Source organism: Saccopteryx leptura, chromosome 9 (assembly GCF_036850995.1).
Source record: "Saccopteryx leptura isolate mSacLep1 chromosome 9, mSacLep1_pri_phased_curated, whole genome shotgun sequence".
Classification (NCBI taxonomy): Eukaryota; Metazoa; Chordata; class Mammalia; order Chiroptera; family Emballonuridae; genus Saccopteryx; species Saccopteryx leptura.
Genome location: NC_089511.1, coordinates 25,971,404 through 25,991,712, shown reverse-complemented (window position 1 = coordinate 25,991,712; position 20,309 = coordinate 25,971,404). Strand labels below are relative to the sequence as shown.

Genomic DNA, 20,309 nt, shown 5'->3' with positions numbered 1-20,309 from the left:
GTATGCAAGGGGTCCCACCACCTCCACACAACCTGGTTACTTCCAAACCATTTATCTTTATCATTCGTGTTTAGCAATTTGAACAATAAGCCAAGGTGTACTTTTCTCTGTTTTCACTCTGCTTGATATCCTCTGAGTTTCCGAACCCTTACACTGAAGTCGTGTTAGTTATCTATCACAACATAACAGATTACCCAAGAACTTGGTGACTCAAAATAGCACCATTTATGATCTACCTCTGAGACAGGACTCTGGGCAGAGCTTAAAGGGACCCTTTCCCTTTGACTGAGGCTCTCTCCCAAGGCTGCAATCAAGCGGTGGTGAGGCCGGCAGTAATTTCAGTGCCTGGCTGGGGAGGGATCCGCTTCCAAGCTCACTCACGCGGCTGTTGGCAGTAGTCTTTGTCAGTTGTTGGGCTGCTATTCACTGGCTGTTGGCTGAAGGCCACTCTCGATTCTCTGCCACCTGGACCTCTCCCCAGGACAGATCACAATATGACAGTTTGCTTTATCAGAACAAGAAAGCAAGAAGAGCCAAAGAGGAGAGAGGAGCAAGTCGGACGTCACAGTCATTTGTAATCTCATCTCAGAAGCGCTGTCTCATCACCTTCACCATATTCTATTCATTGCAAGCCAGTCACAAGGTCCAGGCGACCCTCAAGGAGAGGAAACTGCACCATGACATGAATGACAGGCACTGTGGATCGTCATCGGGGCCATCATGGAGGCTTGCTACCACAGATGTTTATTAAACAAAATTGAGAAATTTTCAGCTATTGCTTCATCAAATATATTTTTGCCTTATTTTATTTCCTATCTTTCTGGGATTCCAATTTCTTGCCCATTTAATCATTGATATTTTTCCAAAAGCCACGAAGGTTTTGTTAATTTTTTTCAGTCTTTTTGTTGTTCTTGTATTCTTCACATTTAATAGCTCCTATTGATCTGACTTCAGCTTCATTGAAGATTTCTTCTGTGGTCTCCTGAGATGAAGGCCATCCAGTGAACTTTTCACTTCACACGTACATTCCTATTCTAATATTTCTATTTTCTCCTTTAACACAGTTCTCATTTATCTGTTTAGCTTATCCTCTGTTCATTTGTGATAATTTTTCTCTAAGTTTTTGGGCATGTTTATAATAGTTGCTTTAAAGTTTCTGCCTGCTAATCAAACATGTGTCCCAGGGTCTGTTGCTAATAACTGCTTTTATTTTCTAGACTCTCAATCAACGTTGACTATTTTTTGAATATGCAGTAATTGTTGCATCGCTCTACATATTATTGGTGATACTCCAGAGACTCTGGGTTCTGTTACTGTTCTGAAGACTTCGTTTTTATTTTCACAGGCCGTTACATCCCGACCTTACCCCAGTCAACTGTGGACGCTTGGTTTCCCATTTCATTAGGGTCGGCCCATGCCAGTTTTGCTCTTAATTTTCAGTCATAGTCTTTGATGAAAAGACACAGACCTGCTGTTATTTCTATGGAAAGCTGAGGGGTTTGCAAAGCTCATCCCAATTAGTGAGACTTAAACTCCAAATTCTGTGTCCCCTCCCGCAGTTGATACTGAAATCTCTGTGTAGCTTGTTCCGTTGTCAGCTGTCTCTCTCTGCCTGGTTCCCAGAAGTCTCGGTGCGTGTGCCGTTCAGGGGTCTGCTGAGGACACCAGGGGAGTTGATAGGGTGGACACTCCATCCCCAGGAGGTTTGTACCCTTCTGGGATTTCTAGTCTCTCCTCCATACCCAGCCATTCTGGAGGACTCAAACTCCGTGCTGACACCGCTAGCATCCCTCCCTTCCACCTGGTATTCTCTAAGTCAGGGGTCCCCAAACTTTTTACACAGGGGGCCAGTTCACTGTCCCTCAGATCACTGGAGGACCGGACTAAAAAAAAAACTATGAACAAATCACTATGCACACTGCACATATCTTATTTTAAAGTAAAAAAACAAAATGGGAACGAATACAATATTTAAAATAAAGAACAAGTAAATTTAAATCAACAAACTGACCAGTATTTCAATGGGAACTATGCTCCTCTCACTGACCACCAATGAAAGAGGTGGCCTTTCCGGAAGTGTGGCGGGAGCCGGATAAATGGCCTCAGGGGGCCGCATGTGGCCCGCGGGCCGTAGTTTGGGGACCCCTGCTCTAAGTTCTAGTCACCGCATCTCATGTGGTCTGCTCGGTCCCCTCAAAGAGAGGCATTTAAATTGTCCCTCACCCACCTGAGTTCCCGTCTTCCAAGCCAGCCCCAGCTGCTTCTACCTACACTTGCCTGTTCTCTACTCACTTCAAGAAGTTGTTTTCATAGTTTTTCTTGGATTATAAATGTTCTCTGGGGAAAGTTATTTCTATGCAAGCTACATCACCATGAGCAGACTTTACTATCAAAAGATTCAAAACCTTATGATTGAAAATCATTTTTGATGAATAATATATTGTGAAGGTATTTGGAGTGTTATGGCGATTAGGTTGTTTTTTGTTCCTCTGTTCAGCGTTGCTATGGACATTTTATTCACATTTTAAAATATAGTATTACTGTATAGGTGTTTTTGGTGAAGGTAGAGAGAAAAAAGGAAAATGTACATTTTTAAAAACTAAAGTTTTAGTAAGAGAGACAATATTCTTCATACCAAACATATAATAGTAAAAATACAGTTATGACACCATATAGATGCCTCCTTCTAGGGTATTCCAAAAGAATCTGCTTTTTGATATAACATACTCTTGATGTTTGCCAAGTAAATCAATGAACTATCATACAATTCAGTATCCGCACTCAGTTAACGATGAACTGATTACTGGATTGTACATTCTGTCACCAAATCAATCATATTTACAGCCAGATTGACTATTAATATTTTAAAATATAAATCTTATGTGCAGACCCAGGTACACAGAAATGTAACACACACATGGTATTTTGAAACATGAATATGGAAATTAAAGAACATTTTCACTTCACAAATAAAATCAATGTACCACTCCAACGCTAATAAAAAATATAGGTGTATTTTTAAGTTTTCAAAGGAAAATACCTATTTAAGATTTTTCTCCTATTTAGAGAATATTGTAAGTTCAATTTTCAAATCCTCAAAATGTTACAGATTTCATCTTTCAAACTATGACAAACAACAGAACATTAATTCTTTGTGGCATGGTTTGTCCTTTAAACCAGTGGTCCCCAACCTTTTTTGGGCCACGGACCAGTTTAATGTCAGAAAATATTTTCACGGACCAGCCTTTAGGGTGGGAAGGATAAATGTATCATGTGACCGAGACAAGCGTCAAGAGTGAGTCTTAGACGGATGTAACAGAGGGAATCTGGTCATTTTTTAAATAAAACATTGTTCAGACTTAAATATAAATAAAACGGAAATAATGTAAGTTATTTATTCTTTCTCTCTGGACCGGTACCAAATGGCCCACGGACTGGGACCAGTCCGCGGGCCGGGGGTTGAGGACCACTGCTTTAAACAAATAAAAAAAAACTACATGTTCACATAATTGTGGAAAATTTAAGCTTACATTTTTAACAGTTTTAGAGGTAGCTTGAGGAAATGTGCATTAGTAATTACTGGCTCTAAAATATATTTTGAGAATAACAGAATGCTTAATTGCACTTAATTTCAAAGAGAATGATAACTGACTTACAATGAAGAGGAAACATGAAACAGATGCCTCTTTTATCATATTACAAGAATAAAATGTACATGACTAAACAGTCTATTACAAAAAAAAAATTGAAATAAAAAGACACTGATCTTAACATTTAGAATTTAAACTGATTGTAACATGTTTCATCAAACATACCTTCATCTAATTTCTTCACTGTACTAACTTATTCAGTCTCTACATTGCTCTACATATTTTGAGTGATCCATTTAAAAACATAAACTTTCCTGGCTGGGTGGCTCAGTGGATAAAGCATCAATCTGGTGTGCCAGAGGTCATGGGTTTGAGCCCCAGTCAGGCACCTATGAGAAGCAATCAATGAGTCACAACTAAATGGAACAACTGAGTAGAACCACCAGTTGATGCTTCTCTCTCTCTCTTTCCCTTCCCTGCCCCTCTTTCATTCTCCCTTCCTCTTTCTCTCTCCAATCAATGGAATAATGATAATAATTGTTATTACACACACACACACACACACACACACACACGCACACACACACACTTTATTTTGCAAAATAAAGTCCTATGGAAATCACCATTCATTCCGGTCGGCATCACAGTTGCAGTAATACTGAGAATCAATGCAGCTCCCCTCCAGTCCACAAGCACATTTCTGAGGATCAGGCAAAGAACCTCCCCAGTACGTTTGTGTTTCATTGGTTCTTCCAACCCACCAGCTCAGAGGGGTTCCATCTGAAAAACAAATGCAAGAAATGTGACATCTGTTTTACACCCCACTGCCTTCCATCCCAGTGAAATTCCTTTCCTTCCCAAGTCATGAAAAAGAATAAAAGGAGAAAGAAAAAGATTGATTTCATGTAGTGACAGTCAAAACATTGTAACTGATGGAATTTCCTAATGAAAGTTTTCTTTTAAAAAAATATTTAATTATTTAAACTTAAATGATTGCTATATTTTTATTTGGGTAGAAAAGACACCAGCAATACCTATTTAATTCAGGTATGATAGTAAAAATGTATTGAGAGTAGTTCACATATGTAATTTCTTTGAAAATGATTTTTGAAAAAAGCTGGCATAAAAATATAAACCAGAGAAATTAACAGATCAGAAATAAAACTGATTTGATATAGAATAGAATGATATGTAGAGTCAATGGTTTATCTCAATATATGTATTGGCTAAAATATAGTAGCTGTTTATTAAATATCAGATATGGGATGGCATTTCTTTGTCATGATTTAAGATTTATTTGGAAGTCTGTACTTTTCCTTTCATTTAATGACCTATTTATTTGGAGACTATTGAATAACATTGCAAAATCTTAACACCTGAAACAAATATTACATTCAAAACCAAAGTTTTCTTTAGCCAAATGTGTTTCCTTCTTTGATGAATGCCCAGCTACCAATTCCTTCTCAGAGTTAAAACTAAACATGCTGTCAAGAAACTAGAGCAAGGAATAGAACTGTTAGGATTCTGAGGAAAGGAGGTAAGGCATGTGGGTGATGTCTCGTTAAGAAAAGAAGGGGGGTGTTCATCATAGGAGAATCAGAGCATCATAGGAGAATCAGAGCATGAGAAGAGTGTGACATCAGATCAGTCAGCCATTCAAGGTGCTTGATCATTTTCCTGTTGACTTTTTAAATTGATTTTAGAAAGAGAAGAAGGGGGAAGAACAGAGAGAGAGATACATCAATTTGTTGTTCCACTTATCTATGCATTCATCAGTTGATTCTTGTATGTGCCCTGACGGGATCAAACCTACAACCTTACTGTATCAGGACAACAGTCCAGCCAACTGAGCTACTCAGCCCGGGCTCTGTTGACTTTCAAACTCTTTTAAGTTATCATCAGCCTCACTGAAAATCTGGGACTTTTACTAATTTCTTCTTTACTTACAAATGCCAATGCTCATTATAACTCCTGGTTACGCAGGACTTCTACTGATGTGGCGACCTTTCTGCCAGCATTACTATTGAGGTCAGCCATGCCAAAAAAACAAAGGAGTTACCAAAAGCTTGTGTTATGCATAAAGACATTACTATCAAGAATCTTCATTTATTTAATTGCATAATTAATTCATAAACAGAAGGTAAAACCTACATTTAACATTCACCAGATACATTTCAACATACTGCTTAGGACATTATGTGTTCATAGATTAAAGAGAAAATAAATCATCATTTCTAAGTGTGGTTCTCATTCTTCTCTTAGAATATATATTCCATATTTGCTTATCTATATTTTAGATTCCAAGACCAATATTTATCAAGAAGGAACAGTCATTTGCACATTAGACCGGCATGTTAACTATCACTATGAAGTACTGGAGAGCTGGGGATGAGAGGAACTCACTTCATGCACGATGTATGTGTTGTGTGCCCAATCATCACCATGCCCCTGTGAAATTTCAGTACTACTGGCCACATTTCAGAGAAGAGAAAAAAAAAGAGAAAGAAAGATTCCTCTGCCAAGTTCTATACCTAATCAGTGAGAGCCCTGCCACTCGAACTCAGCTCTCTCCCCACCTCCACGCCCTGGACTCTTGCACCACAATTATCTGGGAGTGAGTCCTAGATCCGGCTGAGGTTTCTGGGGCATGAGATTTCATCAGAGACTAGCAAGATGGGGTAAAAGACCAAATAAGAGTTCTAAAACAGAGAAAGAGGGAGGAGGAGGTTGGAACTCAGGCACAGGAAAGAAAGCCTGGTCGTATTAAGTGGGTGGACAGTGAATAGAAGAGATGCTTAATTGAAAACGAAAAGTTCAAATGTCATACCAAGAGCTCCGTATTTTTTGGCATGATCCATGTGACATACGATAATCACATACGACACACACTGCTTCTAAAATTCTTGTCATTCTACCTGGCACTCCAACCTCTCTAACCACCACAAATAGGAGTGAACATCAACAAAGGTGGCTTCAGTGTGTGGACGTCTTAGAATCTTCTCTAATTTCTAAAGAAAAACTCACTGGCTAGAATATTTCTGCTAGAAAACAGAGTTGGGGGTGGCGTGAAGTTCTGCATAAGCAGGCGGGCCCAGACTCTCAGTTCTGGTGCCCAGACAGGAGTAGGCATTGGACAAACCGGAGGCAGGAAGGCGCTGATGCTTCTTAAACAGAAAAGTGCCGTGTCGAGGGCAGTGTTTCTTAAGGCTTCCTTTTCTTATTTTTTCATAGAGATTAGACATGGGGACTATACATTGGATGGTTAGAGGAATGGGAAGGTGCAGGCTGGGAGACCAGTTGAAGTCACTTCAACTGAATTAGGCCATGAAGAACTAGAGTAAGGCCGAACCGGTAGGACCTGTGAGGTTCTCACAGAGTGAGATGTTCTAAAGGGAGAAAACACAAAACCAAACATGGAATTGAGGAGTGGACCGGCTAGTAAAAGGAGAAGACAAGGAAGAGTTAAGGTGCTTTTCTGATTCCTACTTGAGCTACTAAATACACTGGGTTTCCAGCAGCCTATTTTAATGTTCAATTATGCCCAGAGGCTCGCTGTCAGCAATCCATGAACACGAGGCACACAGAATAGTGAGTTTCAGTCCTGAGTTATATTTTTATTAGCTCTTTTCCACAATAAAACTAACCTCATGTGTCACTTGCCCTTTATAAGGGTAAACACGGGGAATCCACTGAGTATCAGAGCAAAGCCCCTTTCTGTGCAGTCATCGGATTACGGCCAGGAAGGGACTCCAAAGGCAATCAAGGCTTTGAACAAAGCTCACTGTAAATTGACCTTGTTCTTTTCTTCAGGCAATCGCACCTCGGCGACTTTCAGACTGTGACATGTTTGCTGAATACACCGGGAGCCACACCCTCAGCAGTTACATGCCACAGCCTGGGCAGAATTACAGCCTCGGGAGCTGGTTAAGTGAAGTGTGCTGTGCCGTGTGCGCAGGGGACAGAGGCCTTAGTTTACGCACCTTGCTTATTTATAAGCCGTGACTTCTTGCAGTAGTAGGTCAGCTCCTGTTCACAGTGCTCCGCGCGGTTAATTGTGGCCTGGAGTTGCTCTAGGCTGGCCACGTACTCGAAAAACCCAGAGTATGGGCTCTCCGGATGAGTGTTTCTCACTCTGGTGAACTCAGAGCCATTGTGCTGGATGATGGTCCATGCAGTTTCTTGGATGCAGAAATGGGGGAAGAAAGAGAGGAGACCATCACTAGTCTGCAAAAGTTAAAATAAATAAAGAAAATCAAAATCACCTTTCATCTGAGTCAAATTTTTTCTAGTCATAAACCTCTCTGAGAGGTAGAATCAACACAAATGGACTCTTAAAATTTAATAAAAAATATATATGTATATGTTTTCTTGAATTATAGTAAAGTGGTTCTATTCCCTGAAATTTATACAACTGCCATGCATTTGCAGTGGTTTTATTTTACTTTTTCATATAATTTTGCCAGACAATATTTATGGTGAAAAATACTATGAAAAATGATTATTAAATTTGTGTGGTATATTTCATTTCATCAAATCTGGTACGCTACTTTTTAAAGATGCATCATTATTTTACTTTCCTTCAGGGAAAAAAAATTACTTCCTATTATAATTGTAAAACACTGTGGAGTATTGATATACCCTAAATTCAGAGACATTACAATGTGAAAAAAAGCGCATCTCAAAATTTTGTAAAATATTTTGAATTGTGTAATGTAAGCAATGACTTTTATAGTCTTAAAAATCATCATATTACCTTCAAAAGGAGTCAAATTTTTATTGCTTATTTATATCTCTCTTAAGACAATATTCAATTATGAGTATACATCTATTTCTTTTTTAAATCAAATTTGAAATATTCATTTTGGTATCACATGATCTGCATCATTATACAATACACCAGGAAGTTACTTGTTTCAACTGGATACAACTGACTCAGCACCAGCCACTCAACTGACACCAAACATACTAGCGCCATCACTATCAACACCTAGAAATATCTGCGACCATTTCCTTCATCTTGATTATCAGAAGTATTTAGATGAAATAAAAATCCTACATTGTATAGAACAGAATATAGGCATAATGTATCTGTTCTTCAACTTTTCCAGCAAGGCTTTTATTATCTTTACTGTAATATATACAGGCTCAAGAACAGATTAATGAAAAGTTCTCTGGTTTAATAGGTAAAAAACAGATTGGAAATTGTCAAAACCCTGGTATATATGTGCTGTTAAGTCACATAACTCTCTGTACTTCAGAGAAATATTCCAAATTAGGGGAAAAACATTAGGTAGAATTCACTGCCCCCTTTTCTTTTTAGCTACTATATTCACATGGTTCAACAAGCAAACCAAAATAAAGAGGTATACTTTGAGAAATTTCTCTCCCAGCCCTCTCCTAGTCATCAGAAGTTTGAACAGACAGACCTGCTAAATAAAAGAGATAGAACACACATTGGACAGCCTTGTGCCTTCTACGTGTGGATCATGGTTCTTCTCTGAAACAAAAGCTGTTTTATTTCTGCCTTGCATTTCAGCTTACGATAGAGCGTTATCAGTAAGGGCATGATATACAAGCTAATGAAATCAATTATGGATGGCCAGATAGCAGCACAGTGCAGAAACCTTCAGGAGAGCTGAGTGGTGGACGTGGCATGGATCTGTGCCCTGAAGAAAGTCGGGGGGAGTCTGAGCTTCCTTTTCCAAAGTTGGAAAATATGGTCACAGAATATAGTAACCAACAGAGTAGGTCTGAAGTTCCATAATTTTGGCCAACTCAACCTCGGCTGTTAGAAGTTTAAGGTTATTAACGAGGCAAGTCTGTTAGCCTCGCCTCTGCTGGACTCTGCTTTTATCGTTCGGCAAAAACGATTCATCTTGTGCTGTGGTAAATCAAAGGGACGCCCGAAGAAGCTCGGCTCTGGCTGAGCAGCTGCCAAAGGAGCAGGACAATAAACCTGCCTGAAACCTTTGTCTCTGCACCTTCTGGGTCACACCGAGAAGGACTTCCCTCTAGTTTAGCATCCACTGGGTCATAATTAACACAGGATTCGAAAGGTCTTTTCAAGTTGCCGCAAGAGATTCAAGGCCACCGTGCACGACAACCGTTAAAGGGCAGCGCGTATCAATGTTTCCTTGTGAAGTCCTAAAATTTCAACATTATGCTCGTTCCTGTAAGAGATTTTATTTTCTAATAAAAAGTGCTACAAAGTAGGAAGTTCACCAGATGCCGCGCTTGTTAGATAGTCTAAATTTCCAGGGCAAGGCAGAGACGATGAAATCTTCACAAGGGATTCCGAGCAATGGAACTGGGAGCCCAGCACCTACACTCATCTCGCGTTCTTCACTAAGAGGGGAATCTCCCAGAATTCATTTGCACCCTCCTTACTGCTCTTTCAGACATGAGTCTGCTATCCGATGCTTCCAAAAACACCTACTTAGAAACTATAGCTGTAAAAGACGCAGACCTCACAATTTGCAAATTTAGTACTTTGTGACTTATTTTGCTGGCCTTTTCCACTCATCTGTGAGCGCTAAGAGAGGAATGATAGTTTCTGATTTGCTAACCACACTAGCTCTAGTGCATGAGGCTTGGCACAACGTGCAGAGGAAGGCACTCAAGAAATGAGGGAACAGACAAATGAATAAAAACAATGCGTGGTCCAGACTATAATACAACCTTCCAGGCGATCTGATTCTGATTCTATGGTGGCTCTGAGACATTCATTGCCTTTTAGCTGTTTCATAAATCTAAACTGTAGATAAACTGAGAATTGCAAAATAATGTTAAGTCTGAAGTTGTGAAGGGTATGGGATGTTACCCTACTTGCAAGTTATCCCACCCCATATACAAATGTATCTTATCTCTATTATCTATCCTCCTATGGGTAGAGACACAGGAGACCTCTGGATCAGGGACCTCTTGCTCAGAGTCTCAGCAGCCTCCATGCCCGATAGTCCAATTTTCCATGGGCCCATACAATGAGAGCCATCGCCCCTCCATGTGCTGGGCTGCAGCACAGGGGAGGAGCCCCAGATTATGAGACGCAGAGCTTGGAGAGGATGGCTGGCACCTCCTCTCCCCTCCATAGAGTGAGAAAGGAGAGGGGGCACAGGTCCTTCTGTTTTTATCACTGTTGAAATGCAAGCGAATGCTGCTCGGGAGATAAGCCTTTAAATCTCTCCAGAGAAATTCAGTATCTCTAACTTCCAAGGTATATTAACATTTAATCATCCTTTAACCCAAGGCTTCCAGACTTTTTTCAGAGAAAGCAAGTTCCCTGCAATGTGTAATTCTTGTCTACGAACAAGGAAATGCTACCTGGTGGAGATCTGACTGACCTCCCTCCTCCACTTTGGAAGAGGCCAGTTTTGTCTCCACTTGCGTATTCATTTCAACATTCCTGATGTGTGTTTGCACGCGCATGCGTGTGTGTGTGTCTGCTCTTTGGAGTCTCCTTTGAACTGGCTGTGACATCTGACCAGTTTCCTCACTGTGTTAGACAAAATCTTTAAAATGTATCTTTTAGCCTTTGTTTTTATGTCTGTGTAAGAATCATAATTTTATTTTTTAAATTATCCTTTATTATTGCAAACAGAGCTGTTCAGATAAGAAGACACAGAGAGACGAGGAAGACAAGAACTGAAATAGGCAGAAAATCTATTAACTTTAATAAATACACTGAAAAAAAAATCCTGAAAGACAGTTTGGGTCTACTCATGTCTCTCCCTGAGGAGATCTCCAATAACATAAATTGTATGTAAAGCAGCTGAATAATTAAGAACTTGATTTATCTTGGGCTGACTGCTACTTTTCAGCGTGGTAGCAGTGGCGAGGGAGAAAACACGCTGTGTAAGCAGCACCGTGGCACCGCGCTCCTTCCCGCTGACTAGCTGAGGCTGACGGAGGCGCCACGCGCTGCAACAGCAGGTAGGACGTGCTGCGTCCCGGAAAGCCGGCGAGAGGGAAGGAAAGAACATTCTGGAGCAAAACGATGTAAGCAAGGCTGCATTTGAATAATGACAGTTATTAACTCTCAGATCTATTAAATGAAGGCCTTTATGACTGAAGTCCCTGAAGTAAAAAGAATCTTATTGTAAATCCTGTACCTTCCTGTCTTCTCACTGAATGATCTCAGGGACCCCGTATTTCAGGATCTGGAGGGGAGCTTGTTAATGGAGTAGAGACCCAGACCTTGGTCCCTAAACATACCAACTCAGCCAGACTGAGTAACTATGCAGTAGGGAAGGATGTCCTGACGCCACCAAATGATCATTTCCACAGAAGTCTGAAAGCCACTGCTCTAGCTCTCATCATTTCCCCCACTGAAACAATCATCTTCTGCAATGTTTAATAATGAGGAACTTCTTGAATATAGAGCCATTTCATTACTGAAAAGGCAGTAGCTTTTGTGGTGCAAAAGGTCGTCAACATTTCCGTAGTGACAGACACTTGGATTCATATTATCCTGACTAATAATCTTTAAATTACATTTAGAATACTCTGTTTGGAAACAATTTTCAATTGTTAACATCACTTAGGAAAATGTCCATCCAACAGAGGTTTACTCTGTATTGTTTAGGCTGTAACGGTTAAAAGTATTTGAATACATATGAGGTCAGAAGTAGAAGTGAAGGACTGGAGGAGGACTCTCACCTGACTATTCTGTCCCCAAGACCTTGGACTCTACTGTCTCCAAAACTGTAAGAAATAAATGTCTATTGTTCATAAGCTACGCAGTCTGGTATTTGTTACAGTAGCCAGAATGGGCCGAGACAGTCAGTGTCCTCAATGGATATTAGAGCAAGTAAAAGCCACCTGACTGCATTATGTGAAGACAATCTCTAGACACATTCTGTAGTAATTTCCGCCAATTTCTGGTTTGACCTCCGTCCGCAGTTTTTAGAACCACACATGAATACGAAGGAACTGTGGCTCCCATAATCAGGTGCCTTCTCAGGATCTCATCTGAGTGTGTCACAGACATCTCAAACTCAAGCTGTGTACAGCTGAGCTCCTGACCTTCCCCCTTAAACCTGTTCTGACACTCAATGGCAACTCAACTACTCCAGCTGCCCAAGACAAAAATGTGGTGTCAGTTTTGGCTCCTTATGTTTTCTAACACTTCACACCTATTCACAGATTGTATTCACAGACAATCATCTACACTGCTATTTATTACCCAGTACAAACCACCATCGACTGCTCTCGCCTGCACATCTACATTTCTTGAACTGGTATCCAAACAGGTTTCCTATCTCTATAGATAGATAGATAGATAGATAGATAGATAGATAGATAGATAGATAGATAGATGGATAGATACAGATAGAGATATATTGATATATTGACATATATACACATAAATATATATATTTACAGGGGTATGTCAAAAGTCAGTTTATAGCTGTTTGTATGTAAAATAATTAATAAATATACAATAAAATCTGTGTTTCACATACTAACAGTTATAAACCTACTTTTGCCCACACCTATATATATTTCAGACTGTGGTGTGTGTGTGTGTGTGTGTGTGTGTGTGTGTGTATGATATATGTATGGTATCCTAATTTCTTTCTATCCCTGCTCCTAAATGGGCATTTCCCAACACAGGAGCAGTTATGATCCTATTCAAGGAAAACAATTACATCCACCATTGCTTAAAACTCTCCAATGTCTTCTCTCATCTCATCTCATCTCATCTCATCTCATCTCATTCAGAGACCTTATAAAATTATTGTATAAATCCCATGAGTCTTCCCTCCTGCCCCTGCCCTACTTGACTCTCCTATTCCTCCTTGACTACTCGCCATACTCCAGGCCTCTGGACTTGTTGCGGGTCCCTGAACACATCTGGTAAGATCACCCCTCTCAGAATTTAGTCAGTGCTATTTCCACTGCCTGAAAGGCTCTTTCCCTGGATATTCATTGCCTGATTTTAAGTAGAAAACCCACCTCTCCAACACCTTCAATTTAACATTTCAGTTTTCTGTCTTGCTCCATAAAACTCTGACTTCCTGACACACAGCACCGTCCAATGTAGACTTTCTGAAGTGATGGATGTCATAGGTAATTATTGAGCAGTTAAAGTGTGGCCAGGGAGACTGAGGAATTGACATTTAATACAATCTTATTTTAACAAATTAACTTAAATTGGTAAAATGTATTTTAATTCACTTAGTTTTATAACTTTTAATTAAATTTGAATCTAAATAGGCACTTCTTTACTAATGACTACTGCATTGGACAGCACACATCATCTGGAATCCATTTCTTTGTGTTTCATGACAAAGGAGTCAGGATACCTTTTCACATTTATATACAGGTTTCCCAGCACCACTGGTTATAAAGGAATCTCAATCCCTTCTACTCTGTTTCATTGGTCTGTTATCCTTGTGCCAATCACACACTGCTGTACTTAGTCGAGCAGTATAACCTCTGTACTTCCGGCAGAGTTGACTCCTGCAACTTTATTCTCCAAGATTAATTTAATTCTTCCTGTTCCTTCAAATCTGCTGATAAATTTTAAAAATTACTTGCTTGTATTCACCTAAACAATTACACTGACCAGCAAAAAAACAGCCAGCTGGAATTTTAATTTAGGTTTGCTCTGAACCAATGACTACTTAGGAAAACTGGTATTTATACCATGTTGAGCTTCCTAATCAATGAAAATGTTATCTAGATTTCTCAATTTACTTAGGATTTTATTTTATCTCAAGATCATTTTATACTTATCTAAATAGAAACCTTGCACATCTTTCATTAGATTTATTACCATGTATTTGAGACTTTTAATCCTATTAAAAACAGAATCTAAAATTTCATTTTCTAATTGTTTATTGATGATATGCAGAAATCAATTAATTTTTTAAAGAACTGACCCAGTAATCATCCTAAATTTTAGGGTTTTTTTATCTGTAGATTATTTAGAATATTCTTAATATATAACCTGGTCATCTACAAATAATGAGAAATGCCACTCTTCGTTTCCAGCACTGGTACCTTTCATTTATGTCTCTTGTGCTACTGCACTGACTGGGACCTCCAATACAATGGAGAACAGAGTGGTGATAGCAGGGCATCCTTGTGTGAGTGCTGGAAATAGGGTAAAGCGTTTGGTATTTCACCATAAACTGTGTTACTTGCTGTGGGGTTTGTGGGTACTCTTTAACAAATGAAGAACATTTCCTTCTGTTGGTACTGTGTTGATTTTTTTTAAGTGAGCAGAGAGGAGATAGAGAGACAGACTTCCGCATGCACTCGACTGGGATCCACCCGGCAACTCCCCATCTGACGTTGTTGCTTAAATCAACTGAGCTATTCTCGGCACCTGGGGCCTATGCCTGAAACAACTGAGCCACTGGCTGCAAGAGAGGAAGAGTAGAGAAGGGTGAGAGGGAGGGGAAGATAAGCAGATGGCCGCTCCTCCTGTGTGCCCTGACCAGGGATCAAACCCGGGACTTCCACATACTGGGCCAACGTTCCACCACTGAGCCCACCAGCCAGGGCCTATACTTTCTTTTCTTTTTTTTTAAAATTATGAACAGATGTCAAATTTAAATAAAATATATTTCCATGACTATTAATTCCTATTTAAGTATATGTAAGCAAAAAATTCATGAATAAATTTCATGTTTACCTACATTTAAAAAGTAGATATTTTTCTAGGCTTTTACATGCATCAATACTCTCAAAGAATAAAGTTGATCCTTTTTGATTTGGGACTTAACGAAATACCTTTATTAGTAGATGTTCTATACACATACCACATATACCAATAATAAGGACAACATTTTCAATCATCTTTAAACTATTTTTAAAGATTTATATTAGTTCTACTGAACATACGTTTTAATCAAATTGCAAATTAGGTCAACTTTGTACTTGCTTCATTTTAATTTTATGCTTAAAACATTCATGCAAATATTACCATTAAATAAAACTTGATTAACTCACCAGTCATATTGCAATATAGAAGAAACGGTTCTAGGGGACCACTTCCATCTGAGTCTATATAATAAAACCCTGAAGTATTTCCGCTATGTTTATAGGCTTCACATGACTGCTCATAGATAGCTGTAAGAAAATGGATTATCATCAATAAAATATTATTTTAAAAATCTCTTAAATTTTAGTTTGGACACAAAATATTCCAAGTTTTACTATTTTTAAATTGGTTTTAGAGAGAGAGAGAGACAAAGAAACAGGGAGAGGAGAAAGATGAGAAGCATCAACTCATAGTTGCTTAATTTTAGTTGTTCATTGATTGTTTCTCATATGTGCCTTGATCAGGGGACTCAAGCTGAGCCAGCGACCCCTTGCTCAAGCCAACCACCTTGGGCTCAAACCAGCAACCTTGGAATCATATTGATAATCCCACACTCAAGCCAGCGATCCCGTGCTCAAGCTAGCTAACCCGCACACAGCCAACAAGCCCACACTCAAGCTGGCAACCTTGGAATTTTGAACCAGGGACCTCAGCATCCCAGTCTGATGCTCCATTCACTGTGCTACCATGGGTCAGCAAATATACCAAGTTTTAAAAGAAGAAAAGGTAAACATACTTTTAAAAAATGATATGGATGAAAGCAGATTACATAGAAAAAAGGGAGAATAAGGCTGTATTTTATGGCATTATTATTTTTTTATCACTAAAGAAATATAAAAATACCCAGTCAAAATGAAATTTCAGTTTATTTTTACATTAGGTAGAACAAAAAAAGAGAAGGCGATTGTTTTAAATATTAAGACATTTGTAAGTGTAATTTTGGACATCCATCTAAATTAATCTTTCAACATCCATAATAACCTAACATCTGCAGCACAATAGTGTAATCTCCTTAAATAATCTACTGATAGCCAATGATTATATAATAGAAAAGTATTTTAATTTTTCATTTATTGATTTTAGAGAGAGACAGAGAAACATCAGTTTGTTGTTCCACTTATTTATGCATTCATTGGTTGATTCTTGCATGTGCCCTGACTGGGGATCAAACCCATGATTTTGACATATCAGGACAACAATTTAACCAACTGGCCAGGGTCAGAAAAGTTTTAAATGATCTTGTAACTATTTTCCTTTCCTACATAAAATTATCTATAGATAAAATCCTTGTTTTTATAAAACAAATATGATTTATAAAGCTCCTCATCAATAATTTAAAAAGTAATTTTCAAAAGAAACTTTCTGTAATGCTCTGTAATGAGAATTCAAGATAATTAAAATTCAAACAGAAGAAATAGTTACATGCAATATGTCCCCAAGTGGTCTCATTGTGTTTTGATCCATAATTGGATATTTTTCATTATACAATTACATATTTTCCATGGACAAGTCTCGATATTAACACCTGTATATGATGCACAATACCACTGAATACTTGGCCAAATGTACTGATAATTTCCATCAAGCTTCTTAGTCTGTGAAATGAGAAATAAATCATCCCCTCTGAATGTCCTTCCCAGATCTATTCTAAATTTGTGAAAATTAAGTTCATGGGTTTTAGACAATATAAACTAATGTAACTGAATTGCTCAGTGTTACAAAATTTCAAATAATCATGCAAAATTACTTCTCCACTCCTCCTCAGTCCAATGGTTTCATTTTGTCCTATTACATATTACACTGACAAAAATAGAGCATGGACGTGCTTTTTTGTGCAGTGAAGTGGGCACATAAACATGGTTGATTTCCATTCCTCCACACGCACGTACCTCTGTTCACAAACTCCTTGAAAGATGTTGGCAGGACCAACACATAACTCCGAGTGAAGGTGGCTATTGGAGGGGTCACGTGATTGGACAACGTAATAGAGAGTTCTTTTGCATCATGTATATTGCTTGACATATTATAACCTAACTGTTTAACATATTATTTTTTAATACAACCTTTAAAAAGACCTCATCCCTGCCCCTCCCTCTCCTCATGTTAAAGATAGTAATGGCTTAACAATAAGTAATAAATAACTCGTCATTCTGGCTGCATTTCTCAAAATGGTTATTGGCAAAAAAAAACTAACAAATACCCCTAAAAAACAAAAAAACCTTCAGCTCCATTCAGACTCACCTTCTCAAGAACTTAATTTGCTAACTTAATAATTGGAACAAATTGAGGATCATGAAAATATCTTATTTATTTATCATATGTTACTTTTTCCTCAGAGCTGTTTGGGTTTATATGATATTTTAATTCAGCCATTGATAACAATTGAAGACAAATAATGAGTCAATCAAAATATATTCAATCAGTTTTTTGTTTTGAGTTAGTTACTACCATGTGATGATGGAGGCTATGAAAACTTAAAATATACTGTCCCTCCACAAGTTGGGGGGCCTGGGTCAAGTATCTCGGCCTCTGGTTACAGTGAGATGTGACTTCAGAAACAGCAAACGTTCTGTATGAACTTAGGAAGCAATATGTGAGCTGATGCCCCAGGAATGACTCTGGCTGCAGGCCTGAACAAGACTTCTGAGAGCCGCCCATGACTGCAAGCCCAGGGTCCCGATCTCCACTCTGGCTGGAGCACAAAGGAGCACACAGTGAAGAGACCCAGAGTGGTGAGGCTGATGGCCATGAATAATGCCCTTGAGCCTCCCCATCCTGTGTGTCACACAACTGGCCAACCAAATGGCACAAGTCTAACAACACTCACAAACCTCTCATCAGAACAAATGAATGGTTTACAATATAGGAAAAGAGTGTTGGTTGTGATCCCAGGCTCTGGTACATAACTGCAAGTATGTACACCCTTGCTGTGGCACAACTACTGAACAAGCCTCTGGCAAGATAATTAATCTCTCTCTGCTGCCTCGTGAGTAAATTAGGGCTAATAATCACAACCACCTCCTAAGGCGGTGATCAGAATTAAATGATCTGGGATGACTAGAAATCAACTGGATGCTAAATTTCAGGAGCACAAACGTGGGCTTATATACACACAGCAATGAAAAGAGAAACGGAATAAGGAAATCTGACAGGGCAAGAAGAAGCAGGTTCAGCTTACAGTTGTGGCAGGTGGCTCCTCTGTACCCCGTGTTAGCACAGTTGCAGTGAAAGGTGTTCCAGGACTGGGAGCATTCACCACCGTGTTCGCAATAGTTGGGCAAACACCTAAAAGAAGGTGCAAACACAATCACTACTTTCACTTTGAGAGATAAAATATTGGTCACTCGTACAGGGTCATGTGAAAGAAGAATCCAACCGTAATGTAAAGAGTAAACTGAACATGACTAATAGTTATTCAGTCTGTCGTCAAAGCACTTTAATCACAGAACTAAACCATAGATCAATAAATTAATCAGATTCCAAACAATTCTTGGATAGTTGTGGCTGCTTAATTCTCAACGTGTCTTACTCTACCAGAGCCCTTTCATTTCCCTAAGGGACAGAACGCTAATTCCATGTTTCCAGAAGTATCAATAGCTTACGCAAAACAATATTTAATCATATTGATTTACTACACTGAATATGTAAAGGAAGAGAAAAATAAAGAAAGAAGGAGAAAAGGAAGTGAGATGGAGGGACTTGTTTATTTACTTGGTGTCTACACCCAGGAATGTGGAAGGTGCATGGTATAGACCCAAATTCCAAGCACTGAGTCGGGATGCTCTAGCGTGCTGAGCTGAACTCACAAGGGCTCCCGGGTTATTCAAATTCTCAAGAGAAATACAGGCGTGCTCAACGTCTGTTAAATACTGTGCGATTATTAGCTTGAGGTAGTTCACTTTCAAAGTTAGATACAAATACATTCTTTTAATGACGCCTTATCCTTGAGACACTGAACTTTTCATAATTGAGAAAAAACAAGAAGCATGTGACATCAATGCTGAGCAAAAACTGAGAGCGGCAGTGTCGGATGGGATCCCAGCCTCGAAAATCTGTACCGCACCCAACGGTAAACAAGTGTAACTGCTAAGTAATCAACTGTTTTCAATTAATCTTTTTAAATTATAAATAAAAAGAAATACATATATATATAATTTATCCAAAGAGTCACTAAGTTGTTAGGATATAAACATTAATGAAGTTGTTTGGACCTAAACCACTCTTTAAGTGAAAGGTATATCTTTTGGCTAAGGACACAGTGAAAAAGAATTACTGAGCAATACATTGTGCCCAAGGCTATAAATGTTCTCATCTGCCCCAGGTTACAATAGAAATTAACTACAAAACTTGCCAAAAATGTACTTATGATGGCATTTCTGCCATCTCCTTTATTAAAACTAAGGAGAGGAACTTTATGTTTTGCTTATGAAATTTTTCCAACTTTAACTGAAACTAATGTTATTGATTTTTTTTGATAATAAAAAATAGATGTCCAATAGACAGAATCATACAATTCAGAAACACTAGAAAAGAAATATAATGTACAATCTTAATATATAAAAATTACCATTATAAATATGTTTGTATGTATATATACATGGTATATTTTGTATATGTGTGTGTGTATATATGTATATAAATCATAACATTGATGTTATTTTACAATCTGCCTTTTAAAATTTCAAAAATAAATAATGGGCACCTTTCCCTGCCAATTAAGTTTACACACACTTTCACATTTTTATAGATTCACAGAAATCCACTCAAAGAATGTTTTGCTATGTATTTAATATTTTAAGCATTTCAAATCAATAACAATACAGAGGAAAACATTTTTTAAAATTTGAACAGTAACAATCCTAGTTGGTCATCAGAAGAGGAAAGAGGAG

The 20,309-nt window shown here is 38.5% G+C and overlaps 1 protein-coding gene across 3 annotated transcripts in view; it reads right to left on the bottom strand.

Annotated features, from left to right (window-relative positions):
* The window catches only part of CNTNAP4 (contactin associated protein family member 4), a 313,756-nt gene that overhangs the window by 56,774 nt on the left and 236,673 nt on the right, over positions 1-20,309 (bottom strand). For all 3 annotated transcript variants that reach the window (XM_066349003.1, XM_066349002.1, XM_066349004.1), the window contains 4 exons: positions 18,599-18,705; positions 15,549-15,668; positions 7,571-7,768; positions 4,214-4,370 (listed from right to left, as the gene is read on the bottom strand). In XM_066349003.1, coding sequence (XP_066205100.1) covers positions 4,214-4,370; positions 7,571-7,768; positions 15,549-15,668; positions 18,599-18,705 — 582 coding nt within the window. The remainder of the gene's footprint in view (positions 1-4,213; positions 4,371-7,570; positions 7,769-15,548; positions 15,669-18,598; positions 18,706-20,309) is intronic.